At 36.2% G+C, this 20,256-nt stretch overlaps 3 protein-coding genes across 3 annotated transcripts; 2 read left to right on the top strand and 1 right to left on the bottom strand.

The window, feature by feature from the left end:
• Positions 1 to 1,194: 1,194 nt before the first annotated feature.
• LOC114539337 (alpha-ketoglutarate-dependent dioxygenase alkB homolog 7, mitochondrial-like) lies at positions 1,195 to 6,067 on the bottom strand. Its single transcript, XM_028559964.1, has 6 exons — positions 5,788 to 6,067; positions 3,956 to 4,098; positions 3,363 to 3,393; positions 1,740 to 1,864; positions 1,431 to 1,586; positions 1,195 to 1,288 (listed from the first exon to the last, which is right to left on the bottom strand). Exons 1-5 carry the CDS (start codon positions 6,052 to 6,054, stop codon positions 1,445 to 1,447), a joined length of 708 nt encoding a protein of 235 aa, XP_028415765.1. The 5' UTR covers positions 6,055 to 6,067; the 3' UTR covers positions 1,195 to 1,288; positions 1,431 to 1,444.
• Positions 6,068 to 7,159: 1,092 nt separating this feature from the next.
• Positions 7,160 to 11,639, top strand: LOC114539309 (glycoprotein 3-alpha-L-fucosyltransferase A-like). The gene is made up of 3 exons (XM_028559934.1): positions 7,160 to 7,207; positions 8,610 to 8,679; positions 9,920 to 11,639. Exon 3 carries the CDS (start codon positions 9,943 to 9,945, stop codon positions 11,131 to 11,133), a length of 1,191 nt encoding a protein of 396 aa, XP_028415735.1. The 5' UTR covers positions 7,160 to 7,207; positions 8,610 to 8,679; positions 9,920 to 9,942; the 3' UTR covers positions 11,134 to 11,639.
• A 590-nt stretch (positions 11,640 to 12,229) lies between these two features.
• Positions 12,230 to 19,381, top strand: LOC114539339 (lymphocyte expansion molecule-like). The gene is made up of 12 exons (XM_028559966.1): positions 12,230 to 12,417; positions 13,605 to 13,692; positions 14,946 to 15,030; positions 15,266 to 15,351; positions 15,636 to 15,758; positions 16,719 to 16,853; positions 17,482 to 17,625; positions 17,717 to 17,777; positions 18,479 to 18,585; positions 18,666 to 18,794; positions 18,919 to 19,043; positions 19,197 to 19,381. The coding sequence occupies exons 1-12, from the start codon at positions 12,368 to 12,370 to the stop codon at positions 19,264 to 19,266; spliced, it is 1,203 nt and encodes a 400-aa protein (XP_028415767.1). The 5' UTR covers positions 12,230 to 12,367; the 3' UTR covers positions 19,267 to 19,381.
• The last annotated feature ends 875 nt before the right edge of the window (positions 19,382 to 20,256 follow it).

Here is a 20,256-nt window from a genome sequence, read left to right as displayed (position 1 = left end):
ACTAAAACTGTATAGAAACGCGGGAATTCTCCCGCCGAACTTGACTAGTGAAGCGATGTAATGTGAATTTGTAATTGAATCGAATTATAATATATGTACAAAATCTTTTTATTGAGTTATATTATAAAAATAGAAAAAAAATTTTCCCGTGTTTCTATATACAGTTATAGAAACCCCGTGGGAGTTTGGAAGAACTCGAAATAACGTACAAATAACACTGATTATTTCTCGTTCTCCCGAGCCCGTAGGGCGAGTTTTTCCACGTTATTTCGAGTTCTCTCAAACTCCCACGCGTGTTTCTACGCATGTTTTGTTTTTCTTAAAGATACCATAAATACCATGGAATAAACTTTGAACTCACTCTCTTATTTAATAAAAATTATTTTCGCGCACTATATTATTTTCGCAAAAGAAGCATAAAAAAAATGGCAAAAAAGTGCCGACTGGCCAAGATAATCAACTGCCTTTGGCCTTGACCCGTCCGTTGTGAACAAAGTATCCGAACTGAAAAGAACTTTATTAAATATCAAAGATATTAAAGATTAGGAGTAAGAACATCACTTAGCAAATGGCTTTATTCTGTGAGTTTTTGTAATTTATCGCTTAGCTTTTTACCCAATTACGCCATCCAAAACGCGGGCACAATAGTAAAAAATGTTTTCCATACTATCATTGAACCTACTATAACAGATAATATGTTCCTTTTTAAGCTGTATGAATGGTGGCCTACCCCATTGGAATAAAGGGGATACTTTATAATCGACTTATATATACATATAACGTAATAATCAAGCCGAGTCGAAGTATATACAACAAACATTGCATGGGTGCATGTGAATTAATCCCCTTGAATTCATCCCTTAAGCTAAACGCCTTTCGAACAACCGATCCCCAAAAACAAATTGTGACAAGTATAATTTCACCAATTCATTCTGACACTAAACGTCATGGTATAAAATTATGATAGTAAAACTTCACCACAAATATTAGCTGCTTCATTGCAAGCAATTTTAATGTTTATGTGTTCATATATTATATTATACAAAAATAGTGCGTACAAGCAAATATTTACGTGTGAATCGTTATCAGATACTTTGTATATTAAGTGCCTACATTTGCAGTTCGCCGATATAAAAATACTGATATAAATATACTCGTCAAATATTAATTAAAAGAACTATCGGATTTCGAATTTGCGGGATCTTTTGTTTTGGCGTCTGTCACCGACACTTACTGCTTGGCATCGGACGTAACATTGGATTAACAATATTGTGAGGCCACTGAGCGGCTTTGCGAACGTAAATTGACAAAAAAAAAACATTTGCAAAAAATGTCCCTGGCGCAGAAGATAGGGGAAAAGTGATCTGCTGGAATGCGAGGATGATTCAATCAGATTATGCGCCCTGTAAATTATATGTTTGAAAGCTTACCGAAAAACTGTATTTCACGTTGCCTTGACAGAATTTTCTTCTGGTTTACAGCGTAGCATTAAAGAAATCCTTCTACATCGCCCAATTATATCTCCATTCCAAATTGACAACTCAGGTGGAAGAATTTCATGCGTAAATTCGTAGCGAATTGCATTCCTTAGATAGACAAAATCGTATATTATAATTGAACTTATAATTTAAGTTACGAAAAGAGAGGACTTCAAAGCAGAATTTTACGATTTCTAATATTTACGGAAATGTTGCACCAAAAAAATGTGAAGCTGACAAAGCCCTGTAGCTACATTTTACCTGCAAATGTATAAAGATCTTCGAGGGAGGAGGGCGTCTATTGTAACACGATTGAATCTCTCGTGGCGAAATCGCATTATTGACGGTGATAGGAGGCTTAGTCCAGCAATTGTTGAACCACAGAACTATAAAAATGATGCAGAAACAGCAGAATATTAGTAATCCAAAGAAATTCAGAACGAGACTGAAGGTTTCGTTATATTAGTCTTGCATTTAGGTTAACACATGGACATGGTTGAGTATAGCAACCATAATTATTAATTAAGCAGTCATTTATATAGTATGCACAAATATATAGTGTTATGGTCGTATATTGTATATGTAGTGTTAAAGGAATTGTTATGAAAATGTTAATAGTGTAGTATCATATAGCATAGGGAATGCAGGTTTTGAGGTAGCACGTAGCAGCAACCGCGAAACCACACAATAAGATGTACCACGCAATAAGCCGGATAGTTGTGTATTAGAGCGTGAATTATGGTAAAGTGTTGATTCCTGAATAAAAAATGTTAAAATATATACAGTCCCAGAGTGTGCGATTTTGGACCACCGTAGCGGAAAATCAATTGTTTGAATATTTTCAACAGGTTTAAGGTTACCGCGTAGAAGATTAAATATTGCCGTGGCTTTCATGAATCAGAATAAATAGATTAGTAAATTCCTACTAGGAAAAACGTAATGCAGAGAACGTCTTAAAAGTTATATAAGCTTGGAGGCAAACATGGACAATTTTCTGCATGGCTTTTATTCACATACGAAAACGATATGGAAATCAGATTTTGCAAGTTCCTTCCTCCCATTTTGCCACATTGAATCTTTCAAGCAACAATAGTATATACTAGTTTGACATGAACATGAACGCTACATTATGAAGGCTGGCGGAATTGTACACCAACTTGACTAGAATGTTAGCCTACGTTGACTAAAATCCTAGCCAAGGTCAAAAGCCCCATTCGTATTGAGCAAGTAATATCATAGTTACTTTTTGATTTTTGTTATTTTAGATAGCAAAAATACTTTTAGTTAAAAGCAAACAAACAAAGAATACGTTAACTGACGGTTCACATTTTCGCTTGTGATTTCGAAGAAGTTTAAAGTTTAAAGGGTTTGTAGTCGGCATCATTGAGAAAAGTCGAATTGAATTTTCCTGAAGAAAGTCTTAATTTATAGTGTTATATGTAGATTATTACGTTTTACCACCATAGATTGTAAACATGCAGATTAATCATGCACAGCGTATTATGCTCAGACGTAGAATCAAAATTTAGAAAGTAGACCACTATTTCTTATCTTCTTTTACAATATTATTTACTTGATTTCTAATGTTTATGATAATGATTACAAATGATCGTTAGAAATTAACTCGTCGTGGAAACTTGTTCAGAACAACCTGAGCATAAAGTGACTAACAGCGCATGCTCGGCAAATGCCTGAAATGTTCAAAATGGCTTGGATTTCTTGCTCATACATTTTTTATTACTTGATTTTAAAAAAATTTCACACGTGAAAAATGTTCATTCAATTTGCGTTTTTTATTACAAGATGCCAGTAGAATACACGTTGAAACGGATTAATTTCATTCGCAATGATATATAAATATGCACAACATGTCGGTAGATTTACCTTTACACTATCAATATGAGGCTTGATGAATCTGAAAATACATCACAATACATTGTAAAAACATTTGTACTGTAAAGAGTTGAAGATTATTAAACTTAACCTTGTTAACAACGCTGTTTGCTATGGATTTCTAAAGAAATTTAAATCAAAATCTACCGATGCGGTTGGAGATTAGAGCTTTAGCTTGTAGCTATTTTCGCTACAAGGTAAGCATCAAATGCGACGTGATTTCAGTGATAAAGTCTCTCCGGTCCAATGATTGGATGAAGCTGATTTGGTACATTTGCATATATGGTGATTAAAATGGGAACGGCGCATGAGAAAAACACTTTCAAAAGGACTAGGGAAAAACGAGAGAAAAATGCCTTTTTTCATTTGATAGTTTAGTGTAAGGAAAACGACGCCTTTTATGCGGTGTGTTTTCGGCCTTTTTAGAGTTATCATTCCAATCTACATAGAGTTCACTTGTTAATAACCAGTGGCGTACGACAGACGATAATTGGGGGGGGGAGGGGGGCACATTCATGTTGACTGCCTTGTAAAGACAATTAATCTTGCACAACATGAATATATATGCCACTGTTAATACCCACCCTTTGAAATCCAAGTCTAGAATGTGAACGTAAGGCAAAAGTGTGTGCGAGGAATCAAACGAGGCCTCCTTCACTCTTTTGAAGACCATCATACAAGATTTGGACCAATTTTCTTTTTCACTTTCTCTATACCCATGAATTGCCTGTAGTTCAATATAAAACATATGGTGTATTTTTGTTACAGTATATAGTATATATAAGGCACTTTAGACAGCCATTATAATCAATAATTAGCATAAATTTGAAAATAACAGTATATTAGCTAAGACATGGTATCTCAATGAGAACGTCAGCAAATATACAGTCATTCTGCAAGCTATTTTGCAATTTAAGCATTTTATAACTTTTATTCACAACAAAATGCGGAATATAGGAAAGATAACTACCAAGGAAACATGGCCACAGGTACCTCCATCGTGAGATATCACCAGTGACACTACTCATCTCCTGTGACACTGTCTTGTGACACACCCCTAACTTTCAGAGCACTAGCTATGAATTTTGTTAACAGCCCTAATGTTATTGTGAATATATTAACTGACCAGTTGAATACAATAAAAAGTGACCCATATTTCTTGTCATGCCGAAAAGTTAATCATGATTGTGTGCATGCATGAAAATAGGGCGATACTTGAGAGTCAAAATATGAATCAAGGATGACACAGGTTGAAAGTCACGGGTTTTTATAAAAAAGTGTTTTTCTTAAATGCATATAAATCATGTTAGGTATCTTTTGGTATCTTTCCAGCTGCCTTACTACCACTTCATGGTCCATTATCCATTTAAGGCTGGTTTCATATGTACTAATTATATACAGCTGTCATGTAATGTTTAATGATATATGGCTCTTTTTTGTACAAAAATATTGATTTATTCATCATCTAAAGCACAGCTAAACTAACTGTTAGGGAAGATGTTTTGAGAAGTAGTTAGAGAAGACATCCTGTGTATGTTGATTTGTATTATCATATAAATATTATTTTTAAATACAATTCATTAGATTGTATTTATTTAAGCCCTACATATGGAAAGTATGCATACTGTATTCTTTATTATTACTGGGGTGTCCAATCACCTTAAAGAATTCCCTTTAAATTAAATATATATATATATATATATATATATATATATATATATATATATATATATATATAGCTTATTGACTTACGTATATTGCTTATGTATATTGCTTACAGACACCATTATGAGATTATATAAAAGGTCTGTTTACAAACAAGAAATTGTATATGTGCTAAATCTGTGATTGGGCCAGATAAATTCGCATACAAAGAAGAAACTAATACAACTGATACTCTAATCATGCTTACGTACATCATTTGCTGAAGTTGCTGGGCGATGGTGCAGACTCTGTCAGCATGGTAATATCTTTCAATTATAAGAAATTGATGGCATAGAAGAAAAAATTGGCTAAAATTACAAGGTTTCGCATTTCAGGACAAATCCATCCTGTTAGGATCTACATTGATAATCTCCTACACACGAGGGGGTTGTACATAATGAGAGGGTGTAGATGCTATGGTTACCCTACTGTGCAGTTAGCAAATCATTCCATTTGTTTTTAATCATGTCACTATTTTATTACTGCATTGAAGTGTGGGACTCTTCACTCCAAAACAAATATTTAGATCATAGAGATAATTAAAGTTCCTCGCCAGGCATATCGTTATGGCTATACAACAAAGAATACTAAGATATCTGAAGTTATCGGAGAAATAAAAATTATTAATATAAAATTGTATCAATATCTAGGGAGATTTGTTTGTTTTTGTTTAATTTATACCCATGATTAGTCCTAACAAAATTCTACTTACGTCATCCCAATGTTCATTTTGGTAACTCCTCTTCTCCAATAATGCCCTTACTTCGTCATATAACATTGTTTTTTCTTCTTCACTTATAAAGTTATCTGAAACAAGCAAATTACCAGAAATACGACTTTCAACAGCATTCAATTCTTCACCGTCACATCCCTTCTCTGCACTGATATTTACTCGATCACAAAATTTGGAAGGAATTGTGACAGCTCGTCGTATAAAACAGCGTGAAATAAATATACTGTTCAAGTTACGGAGAATCATATTTAATTAACTACCATAGTCCATAAACGTTATTCTGTTTATGTATATAAAGTCAGTGGTATAAGTAATAAATCTAGTAAAAAATAGATACGCTAAGCGTACATTCACAACAATCTAGTTTGGACAGCAAATAGCCATATGGATTTGGCCATGTTTTTTAATTTCCCGTCTACTGGTGAATGGGACTTGATGATTACCCACACTATTTTTTTACCGCTGTTAAGCAATAGGAAATATGCTCAGTAATATGTAGTAATGTCAGTCATGACAGTAATGTAGACGTGCTCTGTTTTGAGAGTTGGGAGGTCTTTTAGAATTACAAGGAACTTTTAAAATTTACACTAGATGGTTAATGGTTTCAATAGTTTGTTGCAATTCACAATAGGTGGCATTTTTGGGACGCCCAGTAGCACGAGAACTAAACGAAATATTTTTGAAAGAACTCGGGTTTTACCCTGAACAAACAAAAGTGAGCGATTGGCTTATTTTACTGTCTCATTGTTCTGTTGTATTGTTCTCTACAGTTTACTAATATATATACACACCCCAATATTTGTGTATGATTTATATTCAATGTCTTTCTTGATTATAAGAAGGCATTCGACCTAGTCGATCCATCACATATTAATTGCAAAATTATTAGGTCTCGGTGTCAAATTTAGTGTAGTAAACTGCATCACTGCGAAGGTAAAGGGTGAAACTAAATGAAAATTGTTTCTCTGATTGGTTAAAAGTTCCGCTGGTGTCTTTCAAGGTACACGACTTAGCCCCTGAATTGCTTTTGGCCATGATAAACGATCGTGCTTTACCTGAAGACACTTCCACAATGTGGAAATTCGCCGATGACACCTCGTCACCGAAGTCGTTCGGAATTATATAGTATTCCTATATATAGGATATATACATACTATAATATATAATGCCTACATTGCCTGAACACTGTCAGGTACGCGAGTCGCCCGTTGCGTAATATACAGGATTTTAGTTAGCATTGATAAATTATACATGTTCAATTTAATCAAAATACGGATTGCTTTGTTCTAGCTAATTTTTCAATGTTTTAGTGCACTTTTATTTCAAATAAAACCATTCGCCATTGGGCTGTCTATGTGAATATGAATTCAATTTTACACTGTCTGTGACGACAATTTGAGTAAGTTGTTATTTTATTTGCTACTCTAATGTAACTTATGTAAGTATCGAGTTAGTTATATTTTTTAAGAGTAAAGACAAACAAAACATACTCAAAAAATACGTCCACATCGTAACCAATTTATGGGCGGTATTGACTATATGGGCTATGCCTATTGAGACTTTAGTCTACACTAGACCGTAACCCTACCCAACGTTATTAATCGAATCTTAATAGACAAGTTATAAAAGCCATGATGAGTAAGTGCATAAATATGCTGAGGATTCACTCACTACTCAGTCAAGATAAGCAATATTGGTCTAAAAATTAGCTCCTTGGCTTTGCAGTTTAAGCCTATAAAGCCTATAGAGGCTAAAAAATATTAAAAGGCATCCTCGTCCTGTAAAGTTGTTGTACAACTCTGGCACTAGCCAAGATGCTGATTGATTACAGGAATTTCCACACAGGGAGCATAAGATTTTGAAAATATGACAGAAAAAATGACCTTTCTCAACATTGGTGCAGATATTAATTGGAAATGCCCAATACTATAAATATGCTAACTGTTTAAAAGATTGCGAAGTAAACATGCTGTCTGCATATTAACTGATTATTGACTGAGGACAAGGTCTGTTCTGGACCAAGCGATGAAGGAGCGAGGTTCATATATGTTTTAATATGACCATGTCTCATAGATCAGATCGAACAAGTGAGGACAATAATCTGTTTATTATATGGCTGAACTGCATGGAATGTGATACTGGTCCAGATAAGGAACATATGGACCATGGGCCGGTTATGGGACGGATATATTACAGATCACATATAATAAACAATATTATTTTTCTATATATATGTTTCAAAATAAACATACAAAATAGAGGTTCGATCAGTACCAAAAAGATTTGAAACATTGGAAATTTCAAATAAACAGCCCCCTCCTTGAACCTGTTGTTATATGTACTCCACACCCATGTTCATTTTGCCAAAGCCAACCCCTGTAACTGCACCCTTGTTATTACATTGCTAGGTTCTGAATCCTGGTTTGGCTTTATAGCCGTGCTTCTAGACCTTAATTAATCTGGAAAGACTTGAATTTATTGGTCATGTTGGCACAAACAAGGCTATATAGGTCTCATATTTGCCTTGAATAGCTATCATAAGATCAGAATTTCTAACATAAACAACCAGAAATTCAGGTTGTCATGTTTCATCGTTGCATCTAATATACAACATTCAAACAGGCATATAGGCCTATAATTTGATAAAAATTTGCCTAACTTTTCTAGTTAGGGAAATTTTCATAATGTTCTTTATTGTAATTTATTCTGCCTATAACTCCAACTCCTCCCTAATTTGAATAAATCTTGTTTTCTCTTGGTTGAATATATCGGATTAACTCGAATTTGGTTTCGAATCATAGATTGGCAAACTTTAAAATGTGAGAAGATAGCATTTTCACAACTGGAAACTATCAAAATATAAACAACCAGGTAATCAGTGTATAATTGTATAAAGATTAAAAAGATTATCTGTAGTGCCATGATCATTATTGATCTATAGCTTTTTTAGTTCTTTTTGTAACATCTCTACATATACTTCAGTTAACTTTAATGTCCAGTTAACTTTTATGGTATCGCTGCTTTAATCAGTATTTCTTATTATATAAAGCAGGATTTTTTAGCACATAAATACATGAACTCCGGCAATCCAATGTACGAAAATATAAACGTAATCACTAATCTGACACCAACCCCAGATTAACTCGAAACTAAAGTTTAATTAATTCTACATCATCAAACCGGCACTCAAAATCCTAGGGAGCCACCTTAAGCAAAAATGTCGGCTATTTTTTTTGCTACTCACCCACACTGAGTTGTTAGTGCTGATGAGTATCTCAACAAATCAGATTGCAGAAAGCTCATTTACAGTGAGTAGCTATATAAAGCTATGTACACACGATAACGTTTTCGGTCGTTTTTATGCCAAAACAGTTATAGAAGCTACAGCTAATTTAACATGTTGAGAATATTTTCCCTTGAATCATGTGGACAGGGCGTCAAAACGATACACTAGACAAAAACGATTTTGAAAACGCTCGAAAACGACGCTCATGTGCTCATGGGTCATAGCCTTTTTCTCTAACATCTGAAACCGTTTCTGTGAGTTTGTTTGGGAGTTTATTCTTTTACTGAGAAGTGTCACACATGGTTCTTTTATACCCTTGACTTGCTGATATGCCCGTATTATTTATTAATGTCAGAATATATTTTTCACTACAAACAGCAAACTGGGTCCAATACTATGCTTTAAGGGGCACAAATTGAAGGTCCCGAGTATAGCGAGAATTGACCTCCATTCATAATTCCTTGAATGAAAAGGCCCAGTTACACGGTGCAATTTTTCTTGCAACTTGCAATGCTATTCTTCTTTTGAGAGAGATAAATTTAGCAACTACGGAACTTCTGTCTTTATTACACTCCCTGGCGTTTCTTACACTTACATTTTGAAGCCTCTTCACTAATTTACAACTCTCAAAAGTAGAATTGCATTGCAAGTTGCAAGAATCAATTTCAACTGACAAATTTTTTTAACGTTTTCGTCTTTCATCTTCGCCGGCTTACCGAATCGAGGAAATGTCGATTGCGCCGAAATAAATAAGCACGTGGATAATTTCCTTTCTACTGTATGATGAATTCTAATATGTGGTAAATATTTATTGTTTTTATTTAGTACCCACGATATCCTTTCGAGCAATGAGACCACTAATGAAACCACTTACGGTGGTTATTGGTGTTGTTATTCTTAGTGCTTTTTTCATACTGTACAAAATTTCCAGCAGTTGGAATCTGCCAGCTCCCTACTTCCGTTGCAATCCAAGCATGAGACGGCATGGTTTGAAGAAAGGACGAAATTTTACCATTCTTGACTGGAGTCCCACTTTCTTCAGCAAAGAAAACGGTCTTCCAGTGAATGTCTATTTCGACAATTGCCTCATAACTAGAGACAAGTCGCAGCTCGAGAACAGTGATGTCGTCGTGATAGAAGTTCGAGGCATACGGTACTTCGAGGATATGCCAGAAGGACGGTCGCCATGGCAACGTTGGGTTTATTTGAATATAGAATCGCCGTTCCATGCGATTTTAGGTGAGAGAGATTACACTATGGAAGATTTTACTGGAAAATATGCGTTCAACTGGACAATGACCTATCGCACGGACGCGGACATCCCCATGTTGCACGGTTGGAGAGTGAAGAAAAACCAAACCGAGAGGATGAACACAAATATCGACAGCATTGTTCGTAGCAAAACGAAACTGGCGGCTGCTCTAATGAGCAATTGCTATTATGTCAAAAATGGTAGGGATATATACGTCGAGGAGCTCCAAAAATACATGATGGTCGACGTGTTCGGCAAATGCGGTACGTTGAAATGTCCTGGACACTACACAAAGAACGCATGCGAAAAGGTTAAAGAATACAAGTTTTTCCTCGCATTCGAAAATTCAAACTGTAGAGACTACGTGAGTTTTAAAATCTGGATGCAGGGTTTTGGAAACAATGCAGTTCCGGTGGTGTTTGGAGCCAATAAAGAGGACTACTCGAAGCGCGTGAAAGTGCCCCCCAATTCCTTCATTCACGCAGATGACTTTGAGACGCCAAAAGCGCTAGCAGAATATTTGAAAATGTTAGATAAAAACGAGACGGCTTACAGGCAATTTCATCTTTGGCGAAAAACGTACAAGATAGATTACGATTATCGATTTATGGGCACATTTGCCTGGTGCAACCTCTGCTCCACCCTGAACAGGCGATGCAACGAGGCGCCAAAATGGCATAAAACGATCACCGATTTTGAAAATCCCGCCAAAGATTGCCACCAGAATAAGTGGGTGGAAACTCAATGCGAAAACAAAACATGTAGCCCTGAAGACCGCAAAGACTAGAGATAGGCACGTGCGTGCATATGCGTATTGTGGGTAGTCCTATAGGTCTTAGTGCCGGTGTTGATGCAATAGACCTTTTCAGCTTGTAGCTTGCATGTAAACTAAACTCATTTCAGATGTTTAAACCATGGAATAGCCAATAAAACTTAACCATTTCATTTGAGATGGGTTAATTTGCATACAAGCTGAAGATTAGACGAGTTAAGCATTTTGTGCCACGCACCACTCTATAAAAATGTTATACAATGCAAATGACTGTGCAGCCATATTTCGATTACTGCAGCCCGCTATGGGATAATTGTGGAATTAGCCACAAAGACAAGTTGTTGCAAAAATATCAAAATCGGAAAGATTTTGGTTTGAAGTATAAAAGAGATGTCAGATATCACCTATAACTTTAGAAACAGAAAAACTGACCTAGCACCAACTATGCCAAAAATATAATTTGGCAAAAGGTTGTTCAATTATAATGCAGCAACGCATTGGAATAGTCTCCCACATGAGGAAAATATTGAAACGGCGGAGCGGGGGGGGGGGCTGAGGGGCTAACCCCCCCCCCCACTTTGTATTTACAGTAAAACCAAATGATGTTTACACTTCTCATTTACTGAGCAGTGCTGAGTATTTGGAATCGTTTTTATAACATCATAAGTAAGAGTAAAGATGTAGCCCCCGCACTTGATATAACGCTCCGTCGTCTCTGCGTATACACGCATACAAAATGCATTAAAAATGTATTCTTATGCATTACTAATGCAATCTCGATTGTGATTGGCTAAAAACCTACAGATAATTATCAATGTCTTGCCACCTACAAGACATTGAAAATTATCCGTAGGTGACGTAATTTTTTGCCGCTAGTTTGTTCTCAATAATGGCACAGGCTTCCTCTCTAAAAAGAAAATACATAATAAAACAATTATTGAATTCGGTTTTCGCATCATATCGAGAATTATCAAGCCTCAGTTTGCATTATCCTCAGTTTGAATAATGCAAACGTCGGCTTGATAATTCTCGATATCACACTCAACCTCATCCAATAGTTGTCAATCACCGCTTGGACGTCCTGTGGCCGAAGCGTCCTTTGATTTGTTGCCATAGAGACAAGGTATTTTTTAATTCCAACAGGCAACATGGACATGGTCGAAGCGGAGGAGCGCAAAGTCAAGAGTAAATATGTTTAATTTTTTGCCGAAAGAGAAGCGTCTTTTCATGAAGTGAAACAGCAAATCAGATGTCTTCGAAAGGCTTTCGCGGTGCACCTTTCGGCGTCCAAAGCGCTCGGTAAGAAGCGACTATATGTTAAATACACAAGTATTGTTAACTAGTCGTATTAAGAAGTTAATTTTCCTATTTGTTTGTCGACTGATCAACCGTCAAGAGTCAAATTGTAGATTAGAAAATGCATTTGGTGTAAGTTTAAAGATGCGTACAGTGTGTTTCTTCTCCCTAACGCTTTAAAAATTTTCTTAACTAACACCAGCATTCCGAATATCCAAATAAATCAGGTGCGCAAGCTTGCCCGTGTGACAAGACGCAACAAGACCCTGTTAGTTGTTGTTGTATATAACTTTAGGTTCTATACAATAATAATTCGGACCCACAGGCTTGGATAGTAACACCTAGTGGTAATGCATATTGCATATGATGTATCAAACAATATTACTATATTATGAGTGAATTTAGTAATATATATTTTAGGTGGAATTGAGAGATAAAGGCTGATAACAATGTCAATTAGTATTTTTTACCGATTTTCCCTATTATAGCATAAATGATAAACTGCTTGGAAATCCAGTCAATACAATGCCCTGTTGAAGCATGCATTGATTAGAAGTTCAATATATACTTGTTACTATGTCTCATATTTTTCAAACAATATATAAACATTGAACCCTGACAACCTGACCTTTGTTCCAAGCCTCTTTCTTATTGAATAAAACCCTATGTTGAAATCTTTTTGGCAAATATCGACAATACATTGCAGTGGTACAAAACTGATGTACAATTTACCTAATTGGCAGATGTACAGAGGCAACAATGAAAATATCTATTTTTAAATTGTTGACTTGTTTAGAATTCTCTGATCGCAAATCTCTTAACTCTTTCTGCATCACAAAACCACTTTGGAATAATATGCGATAATAATATGCAATTTGTGCACTAACTTTGAGAGCTACTATAGCGCAGATGCTACTGGAGGTCGGATCGAAGGTCAAGATAGAAATTAGTGCTTCAGTGTAATTTATTCTGTATGGTTTCCTTTTCTGTTGGGTGGGCACTGATCGATCAATTTGATCCTCACATGCATCAGTTATGCTGAATGTGTTGTATGTATATAAATAAACACAATGAAATAAAATTCCAAGGCCATAATGATTACTTGTATGAATGTCCACAAATATGTTGTGATGGCTGAGCTAAATTTTCATAAACACTAATATAATCAACCTAATTTAATTGATGTTTAGATTTGACGTGTCTGGTTTACATCCTAAAAGCAAGACACCTGGAACCTTAACTCAAGTCGCCTATGACAAAAAATCCATCAGTGATCTTGTGAGTACTTGTGTCACATGCTTGAACACATAAAATTTACAGACGGATTATTAATCATACCATGAAGATGCAAACATAACATTGCAGGGGTCTGTGGATCACATGCCTCAAAATCTATGAAGGGAGCTGAAGAAACTACGTACATAGTTGCCGGCTTTTATACCCCTGGTTTAAATTTTAAAATTTGTGGGGTTCAAATCGAAATACGGTGTTATCACTGTAATCACTAATGCTATTAGCTATATTGGAGGAAGATTGAGCACATTTCCATATGTAACGCCTGCAGTGATCTAGCTAATTGTATCGACAAGGGAAAACTTTCAAGAACATAATGTAATATATTTTATACGTGAATGATGCCGTGCCCACATGCGCCTGAAATGGAATAAGTCAATAAGACGCCTACGTTTCAATTATAAACTACAGTTTTGTATAAGAAAATCAACCTACCTTAAAAGAACGACGTACTTCCTTTTGTGCGGTCACATATTGGACCGCATAAATACACTTACGAAGCGCTATTTGAAAGTTTACAAAAACCTGGTCGCCTGACTCGTGGCCGATAAGACGCCATCTTGAATGGTGCAAAAACAATGGAAATTCAATGAAATCTTTTTTGACTTTGTCTTTCAGTTTTTAAAATAAGTGTGATGATCTCCCCCAATACCCCCACCACAGTCCCGTTTGCTCCTGGTAACTACCCCCCCCCCCTCTTATTAAGATAAATCAACAGGGCCTGTTCAGGGACAGGGAGGGACACGTCCAGTCCACCCTACAGGTATCCTACCTGGTTACGCGTACACCTGTGTAAAGAAAACATTTTATTCTAGGTTTTCAGCCGTGTAGTCAGTGTAGATGTATTTTTAAATGCCTGTATTCAAAGAGCACACTCGCACTGATTGATTATGACATTACTGACGTAAAAATTGTGTTATTGATCAATGAGATGGTCCTTTGGAAAGAATTAAGATAAAACATTGAAAATCTCTTATTCGAGTGAAAATACAGCAAAGGAATCGCTATGAAGTGATTGAGATCCTCCAATGTGTTTGAGTGTGAGTCGCGGCTTTTAAAATGCACTCGTATAAGTAGCTATTCATCTGCAGATGACACCGAAGACACAAAGTTATGCAAAGCAGTGAACACGGTCTTGCTGTTTGTCACTAAGACATCTTGTAGTCAACAGTAAATTGGAAGAGAATTTTTTCTATTTGGGGTTCAAATCTCAATAACATGCAGTACTCGCTTTTTAGAGTCGAAGTCTTGGACCTGGCAAGTACAACGTGGCTAATGGCTCCTTCTGTGAAAAAGCCGTCCGGGAAAGGTCATCTGGGCCAGGTACTCTATAAAAAATGCTCGCAAATAACAAGTTTGTACATGCATATACGAGTTTGTCGACATGCTTGTGGAAAAACTTAAGCAAGTATCCTGAAAACAGCGGTCCTCCCTAGAATAACACCATGCAGTCAGGGGGTGTACCCAGTATTTTTGTGGTCTTATACCAGTATTCTTAAATGAAGCCTTAGTTTAAGCTACGTAAGTACATATAACTAATATAGCGTATTGTGTGCAGGTTGGGAAAGAGCTTATGAAACGATGCAGGAAGCTAAGTGTCCGCACCTACTCTATAAAGAAGAATGGAACAAAAAACAGTTGCAGGTAGGATGATGTATCATGCATGATCTAATTGTTACACTCATGAATTCCGGTATCCCTCTGCCGAATATTCTTTCTCTCCTTTTTTTCTATTGTGTAAAGTCGAAAAAATATTTTCAAAATTATTCATTTCCATCCATTTAAAAGAACCTCTGAAGTTTCAATACTGTTTTCCTCTTCATTCTGCTGCAGTTGATTGAAAAAGAAAATTCCCCCTTCATCAAAACATGATACCGTAATCCCTCCTAGGGCATATAGAAAATGTTTCTCTTTACTTTTTTTTATAGAAAAAACAACTTGGGCCTGGAACATACGAGATAAAAGACTTTGCTGAATTACTGGATTCCAAACCGGGAAGTGTTCGTGGGATTTGTGAAACAAGAGAGAGACGATTTCTTGCTGCGGGGAAGGTAAGTATACGATTTAAAGGATTTAATTTCAGTTTTATGTATGTCGCAATTATAGCTGTTCAAAGTCTGATGAAATGGTATACGGTTGTACTTCTATGATACAATTATACTTCTACTGTACGTACACTGATTCTCAGGAAGTGACAATGACAAGAAGTTATCGAGAAACCAAAACGGGCTTCAAGGATTTACTTTTATCCGGTGCATGACTGTGTATTCCTTTTTGAAATCTTTAGTTTTAAAAGAAAACCTCAATTTAAGTTAATTATTAGAATAGAGATCCCAATATCAAATGCGTGGTTCATTATTGATTAGACCGTCCTATTTTGCCTTTGAAGCGATGTGAAGATTACTCACTGATTGATTGTTGATGAATTTTGGTCACTTGTACGCCCTTTTTAAATAGTGAAAAAAAGTTGCAAAATATATTAACTGTATACGATTTTTTTATTTTTAATAATGGCGGACAGAAAACATACGAAAAATCATTTATGTTGTTTTTGACAATCACTGATTCTCGTGATTTCAACGGCGACGTGGTTTTACTTAGCGCTGAAGTGTCGAACGTTTTTTAAGGATATGATAAGAACCTCGTGGTTGTGCGGTTAGTTCCGTACAAACAAAGAAATTGCGCAAAAGTTTCACTCTCGCCATTTAACTTTCTCTCGTGTCAAAAACCTAGCTTTCATACATGTAAATTACGTTAACGTTTGCCAAAAGAAATGTCATCGATTTCTCTGGTAGAGTGGGAGTTTTTGTTGGCGAGTTATTAAGTTACTATTCCTGATGAATTAACCTTTTGCCGTTAGAAGAGCAAATAATAATAGGTGCATTTTTTGGCGCAATGCGTTTAAATTGATTGTCACACTGTCTCGTTGCGCTGTTAACTGAGCCGATTCAACTCATCGCAAAGTCAGACAGTAATAGCTACATGTCACTGTTTCGGTGTTTTTTCCAAAGAGCGATATCCCGGGTCCGGGAACATACGGAAAAGGTGGAATACCTAACGCTGCTGTAGAAGAAAAGCAAAAACTGTCAGCAAGTAATGTTGGGATGTTGGAGTCAGGAAAATCTGAGCGAAAACTCCCAGAAGTGGTACGTTTTGCATCATTTTATTACGACATTAGCAATTACAAATGCATGCGGGACATGTATGGGAAAGGTTTCATTTCTAAATCTTCTCACATATCTAACACCTGTTTTTCTCTAGTCCAATGGACGACTTGCGCTTTCGACTAAAACCTTTGTTCAAAGTAACAAGAAGAAAATAAATCATCATTCATCACGGCTAGAAAGAGCGTACTTGAATGTAGTGCAAATGCAAAGTTTGGCTGCAAAATTTGTTAAAATGGGGAAAATATAGCCAAATGGTGCAAAGTTGGCATATTTTGTACTTTTGTATTACGCGCGGAAATGTGTAACTAATACAAACTTCCGGGCGTAATAAAAAAGTATACAAAAATCGACAACTTCCCATGGCTATATTTTTCGTAATTTAGAACAATTCGCAGCCAAACTTAGCAGCTTTACAAATTTTAGTAAGCTCTTTCAGAAAATTTCATTTAATCGCTGAGATAAGAAATTAGTCTAAAGCACAACTCTTCCATTGTTCGCAGTTCGAGGTCTCTTCTTCTAGCTTTCGTACTGTATTATGGATTTTTGTAGCTACTATAATCTATATTTTTTCAGTGTAAGAGTTCTATAATAAATTTTTCCCTTGAAGGGTTCCCATCTATGTCCTGGTCAGTATAATTCAAAAAGCTTTACGGATAAACTCGCAGAAAGAGTTGTCAGTAAACGCGGTCCGTACGATCTTTTCACTGGATCAAGAAACAAGCCCATTACTGCTGGACACTTTGCCGTTCCGGTAGGAAATCCTTTAATGTACAAGTACAACAAAAATCAGCGAAATAATTGTCCAATATACGACATTTCCATAATTATTGAACTTCTTGCAGATTCGAGCCAACCTTGGTCCTGGACAATACGACATTCAATCATTTCTACACGAATTTAAGAGTAAGTATATGACATATTGCCGAATACACGTAATCTTCCAATGTTTACGCCAGGTTTGAGAGCCAAAAATTGTCAAAATATGCTTCCATTTCACTAAATTTTAACAAATATACGACACCATTACCTTTTTTACCATATATTTATTGTTGTCCTTTCATGTGAACAACGTTCAAAAAATTCAGAGAGTTAAAGCTAAAGTCTCTCTGGTTAATTTAGTTGTCCAGCGGTTGCGGCCCTCTCACTAGTCGTTCATTGAGGCACCTTCCCCCATGCTAAGGACGTGGTGGTGAAGTAGTGTTATAACCAAATTCTTTGAACTTATAGTAGACATCATGATGCTATTGATTGCGGTGAAATCTACGCGCATGCGCATATTAAATCGATTAGCTTGCACCGATGGATCAAGTTTTGCTAGAAAAATGTATACATAAAGTGTATTTAAAAGTGTATGCTTAACTATAATTGGATGGAAGAAGTTTGCTATTGATAAAAAATATGCAGCGTACTCTCCTTACGATATAGGCTACTTACGATACACCTTCCTGGTTAGTCCTTCAATAAAAACTGGTTTAGCCATCAACACAAATTTTTTTATCGTTTTTTGCTCCGATTTTAAAAGCGAGATGGCTGTTGTATATCATATACCTTGAATAGCTTGATCGGCGAAACTGACATTTCTTGGCTTTTCTTTCTTTTTTAAGGCGAACATAAAAATCGTCACGGAAGGTTTTTGAAATTAGAAAGATTCCCGGATTATCCGGCAAATAGAATTTACTTCAGCACACTGAGTCAATGTCCCCAAGGAAAGGTATGATTTAGATTATTTGAGAACTGTCTGAATGCATTAGCCAATGTGCACATATGATATCCTTATGTCTTGGGTTTTAGACCGACGTTGGACCCGGTTCTTATACACCGCGTAGCCTCAGTAAATCCGAACCAATAAAACGGCCTGGATTTGGTTCCTCGGCTGGACGCTTTGATAAACACGCCAGAAAATTCTTCCTTGCAAGCAATGTATGTAAAACCATGACGTTTTGGGTGTCGGCGCATGGAATCAAAATGACCTGTTATTTGGTGAAAGCAATTTTATGGTACAAGGTTTATGTTGATAAATTTCTCTTTATATCGTCTTTCATAGAATCCAGTTGGCCCAGGTCGTTATGACATGGAGAGATATCACGAAGCACAACCAGTAAATGGTAACTCAAGCGTGTTTAAATCGAAAACGGGCAAATTTGATTTGGTTCGGGACAAGTACATGACGTGAGTAGTGTAGTTATTCATCATAGTAAGAATTTTTTTATTTAACGAGAAAACATACCAAGGTAGAATTGCACTAGACTAGTGGACGTTTAATTCCAGGGGGTTAAGAATGTTTTCGAAAGCAAATAATTCATGCACCTGTTCTACTTATAGGGAAAGAATAAGAGAAAAAGACCTGCGGCCTGAGGAAAGGGTCTTTATAGTGCCCATCGATGTCATGTGATTTCTATATCACCAACATTTTTCAGCACGAACTTTAGAATTTTGTACTTATTTTCATAAATCATTTTGTAGCCAAGCACCCGCATGAATTTTTGTAAATCACGATTGAATGGAATAAAATGCAATTCAGTTTGAATTCGTACTGTAATTGTCGTAATGTCGCTTTTTTTCGACACCCAATATATGGCAAAAAGAATACAAATCAGTCAGTTTAAGAGAAATTCCGTAAAATGTGAACATTACATAAACTCATAAAGTATATACGTTTCGACTAATCGCCATATATAAGATTACATCATACTGTTGTATTATTTGAAAGGTGAGCGGTTAATATAACTGGCCAACGTTTACAGGGATGAAAACGTACAAGTTGTCATCGGTTGATAAAAGCATGCAGCGCTGAACAAATCATGCTGTCCTGCGAACTTACCTGTCAAATACACAATAATCTCTTCGTTATCCATGATGCGGTTAAAAAACTACCATAAAGCACGTGCTCGGATGAGCACAATAGAATTTTTTTTCTTTACTACCACTTCTCTTGGATCGCAACTCTCGCGAACCTTTAACGGAACAATCAAATTTGCCGTAAAAAAACAAAAAATTACATTCAATAAATGCTAACCATTCTTGTACTCATGCACCTTTACCTTTACATGGCTCCTGATGAATTTGTAATCACGCACGCGCTTTAATTTTGATTGAATTGACTGTGACGAAACAATGCATCGTTTGATGACGCCATTCAAATCAGCTGTCAGACAACGGTTAATTTCGCGTGCGAGGCGTGCACGATGCTGCGAAACTATGAACAATAACCAAGGCCTTCATCTTTCGAGAAGGGGAAACAACTACAAGATGTCCAGTTCACCTGAACTCCCGGCAAAAACATCGCCGGAGGGTAGCGAGTGTACGCAGTTACTTCAACTTTTGGCGCGAAATCCCTCGGCGGCATTACAGATTTTTAAGTTTGCGTCACCAAGCGATGAAA

Source organism: Dendronephthya gigantea, unplaced genomic scaffold (genome assembly GCF_004324835.1).
Source record: "Dendronephthya gigantea isolate DGI-Jeju-01 unplaced genomic scaffold, DenGig_1.0 000199F, whole genome shotgun sequence".
NCBI classification, from domain to species: domain Eukaryota; kingdom Metazoa; phylum Cnidaria; class Anthozoa; order Malacalcyonacea; family Nephtheidae; genus Dendronephthya; species Dendronephthya gigantea.
The sequence above is the reverse complement of the archived record's forward strand: the minus strand, read 5'-3'. Positions and strand labels throughout refer to the sequence as shown.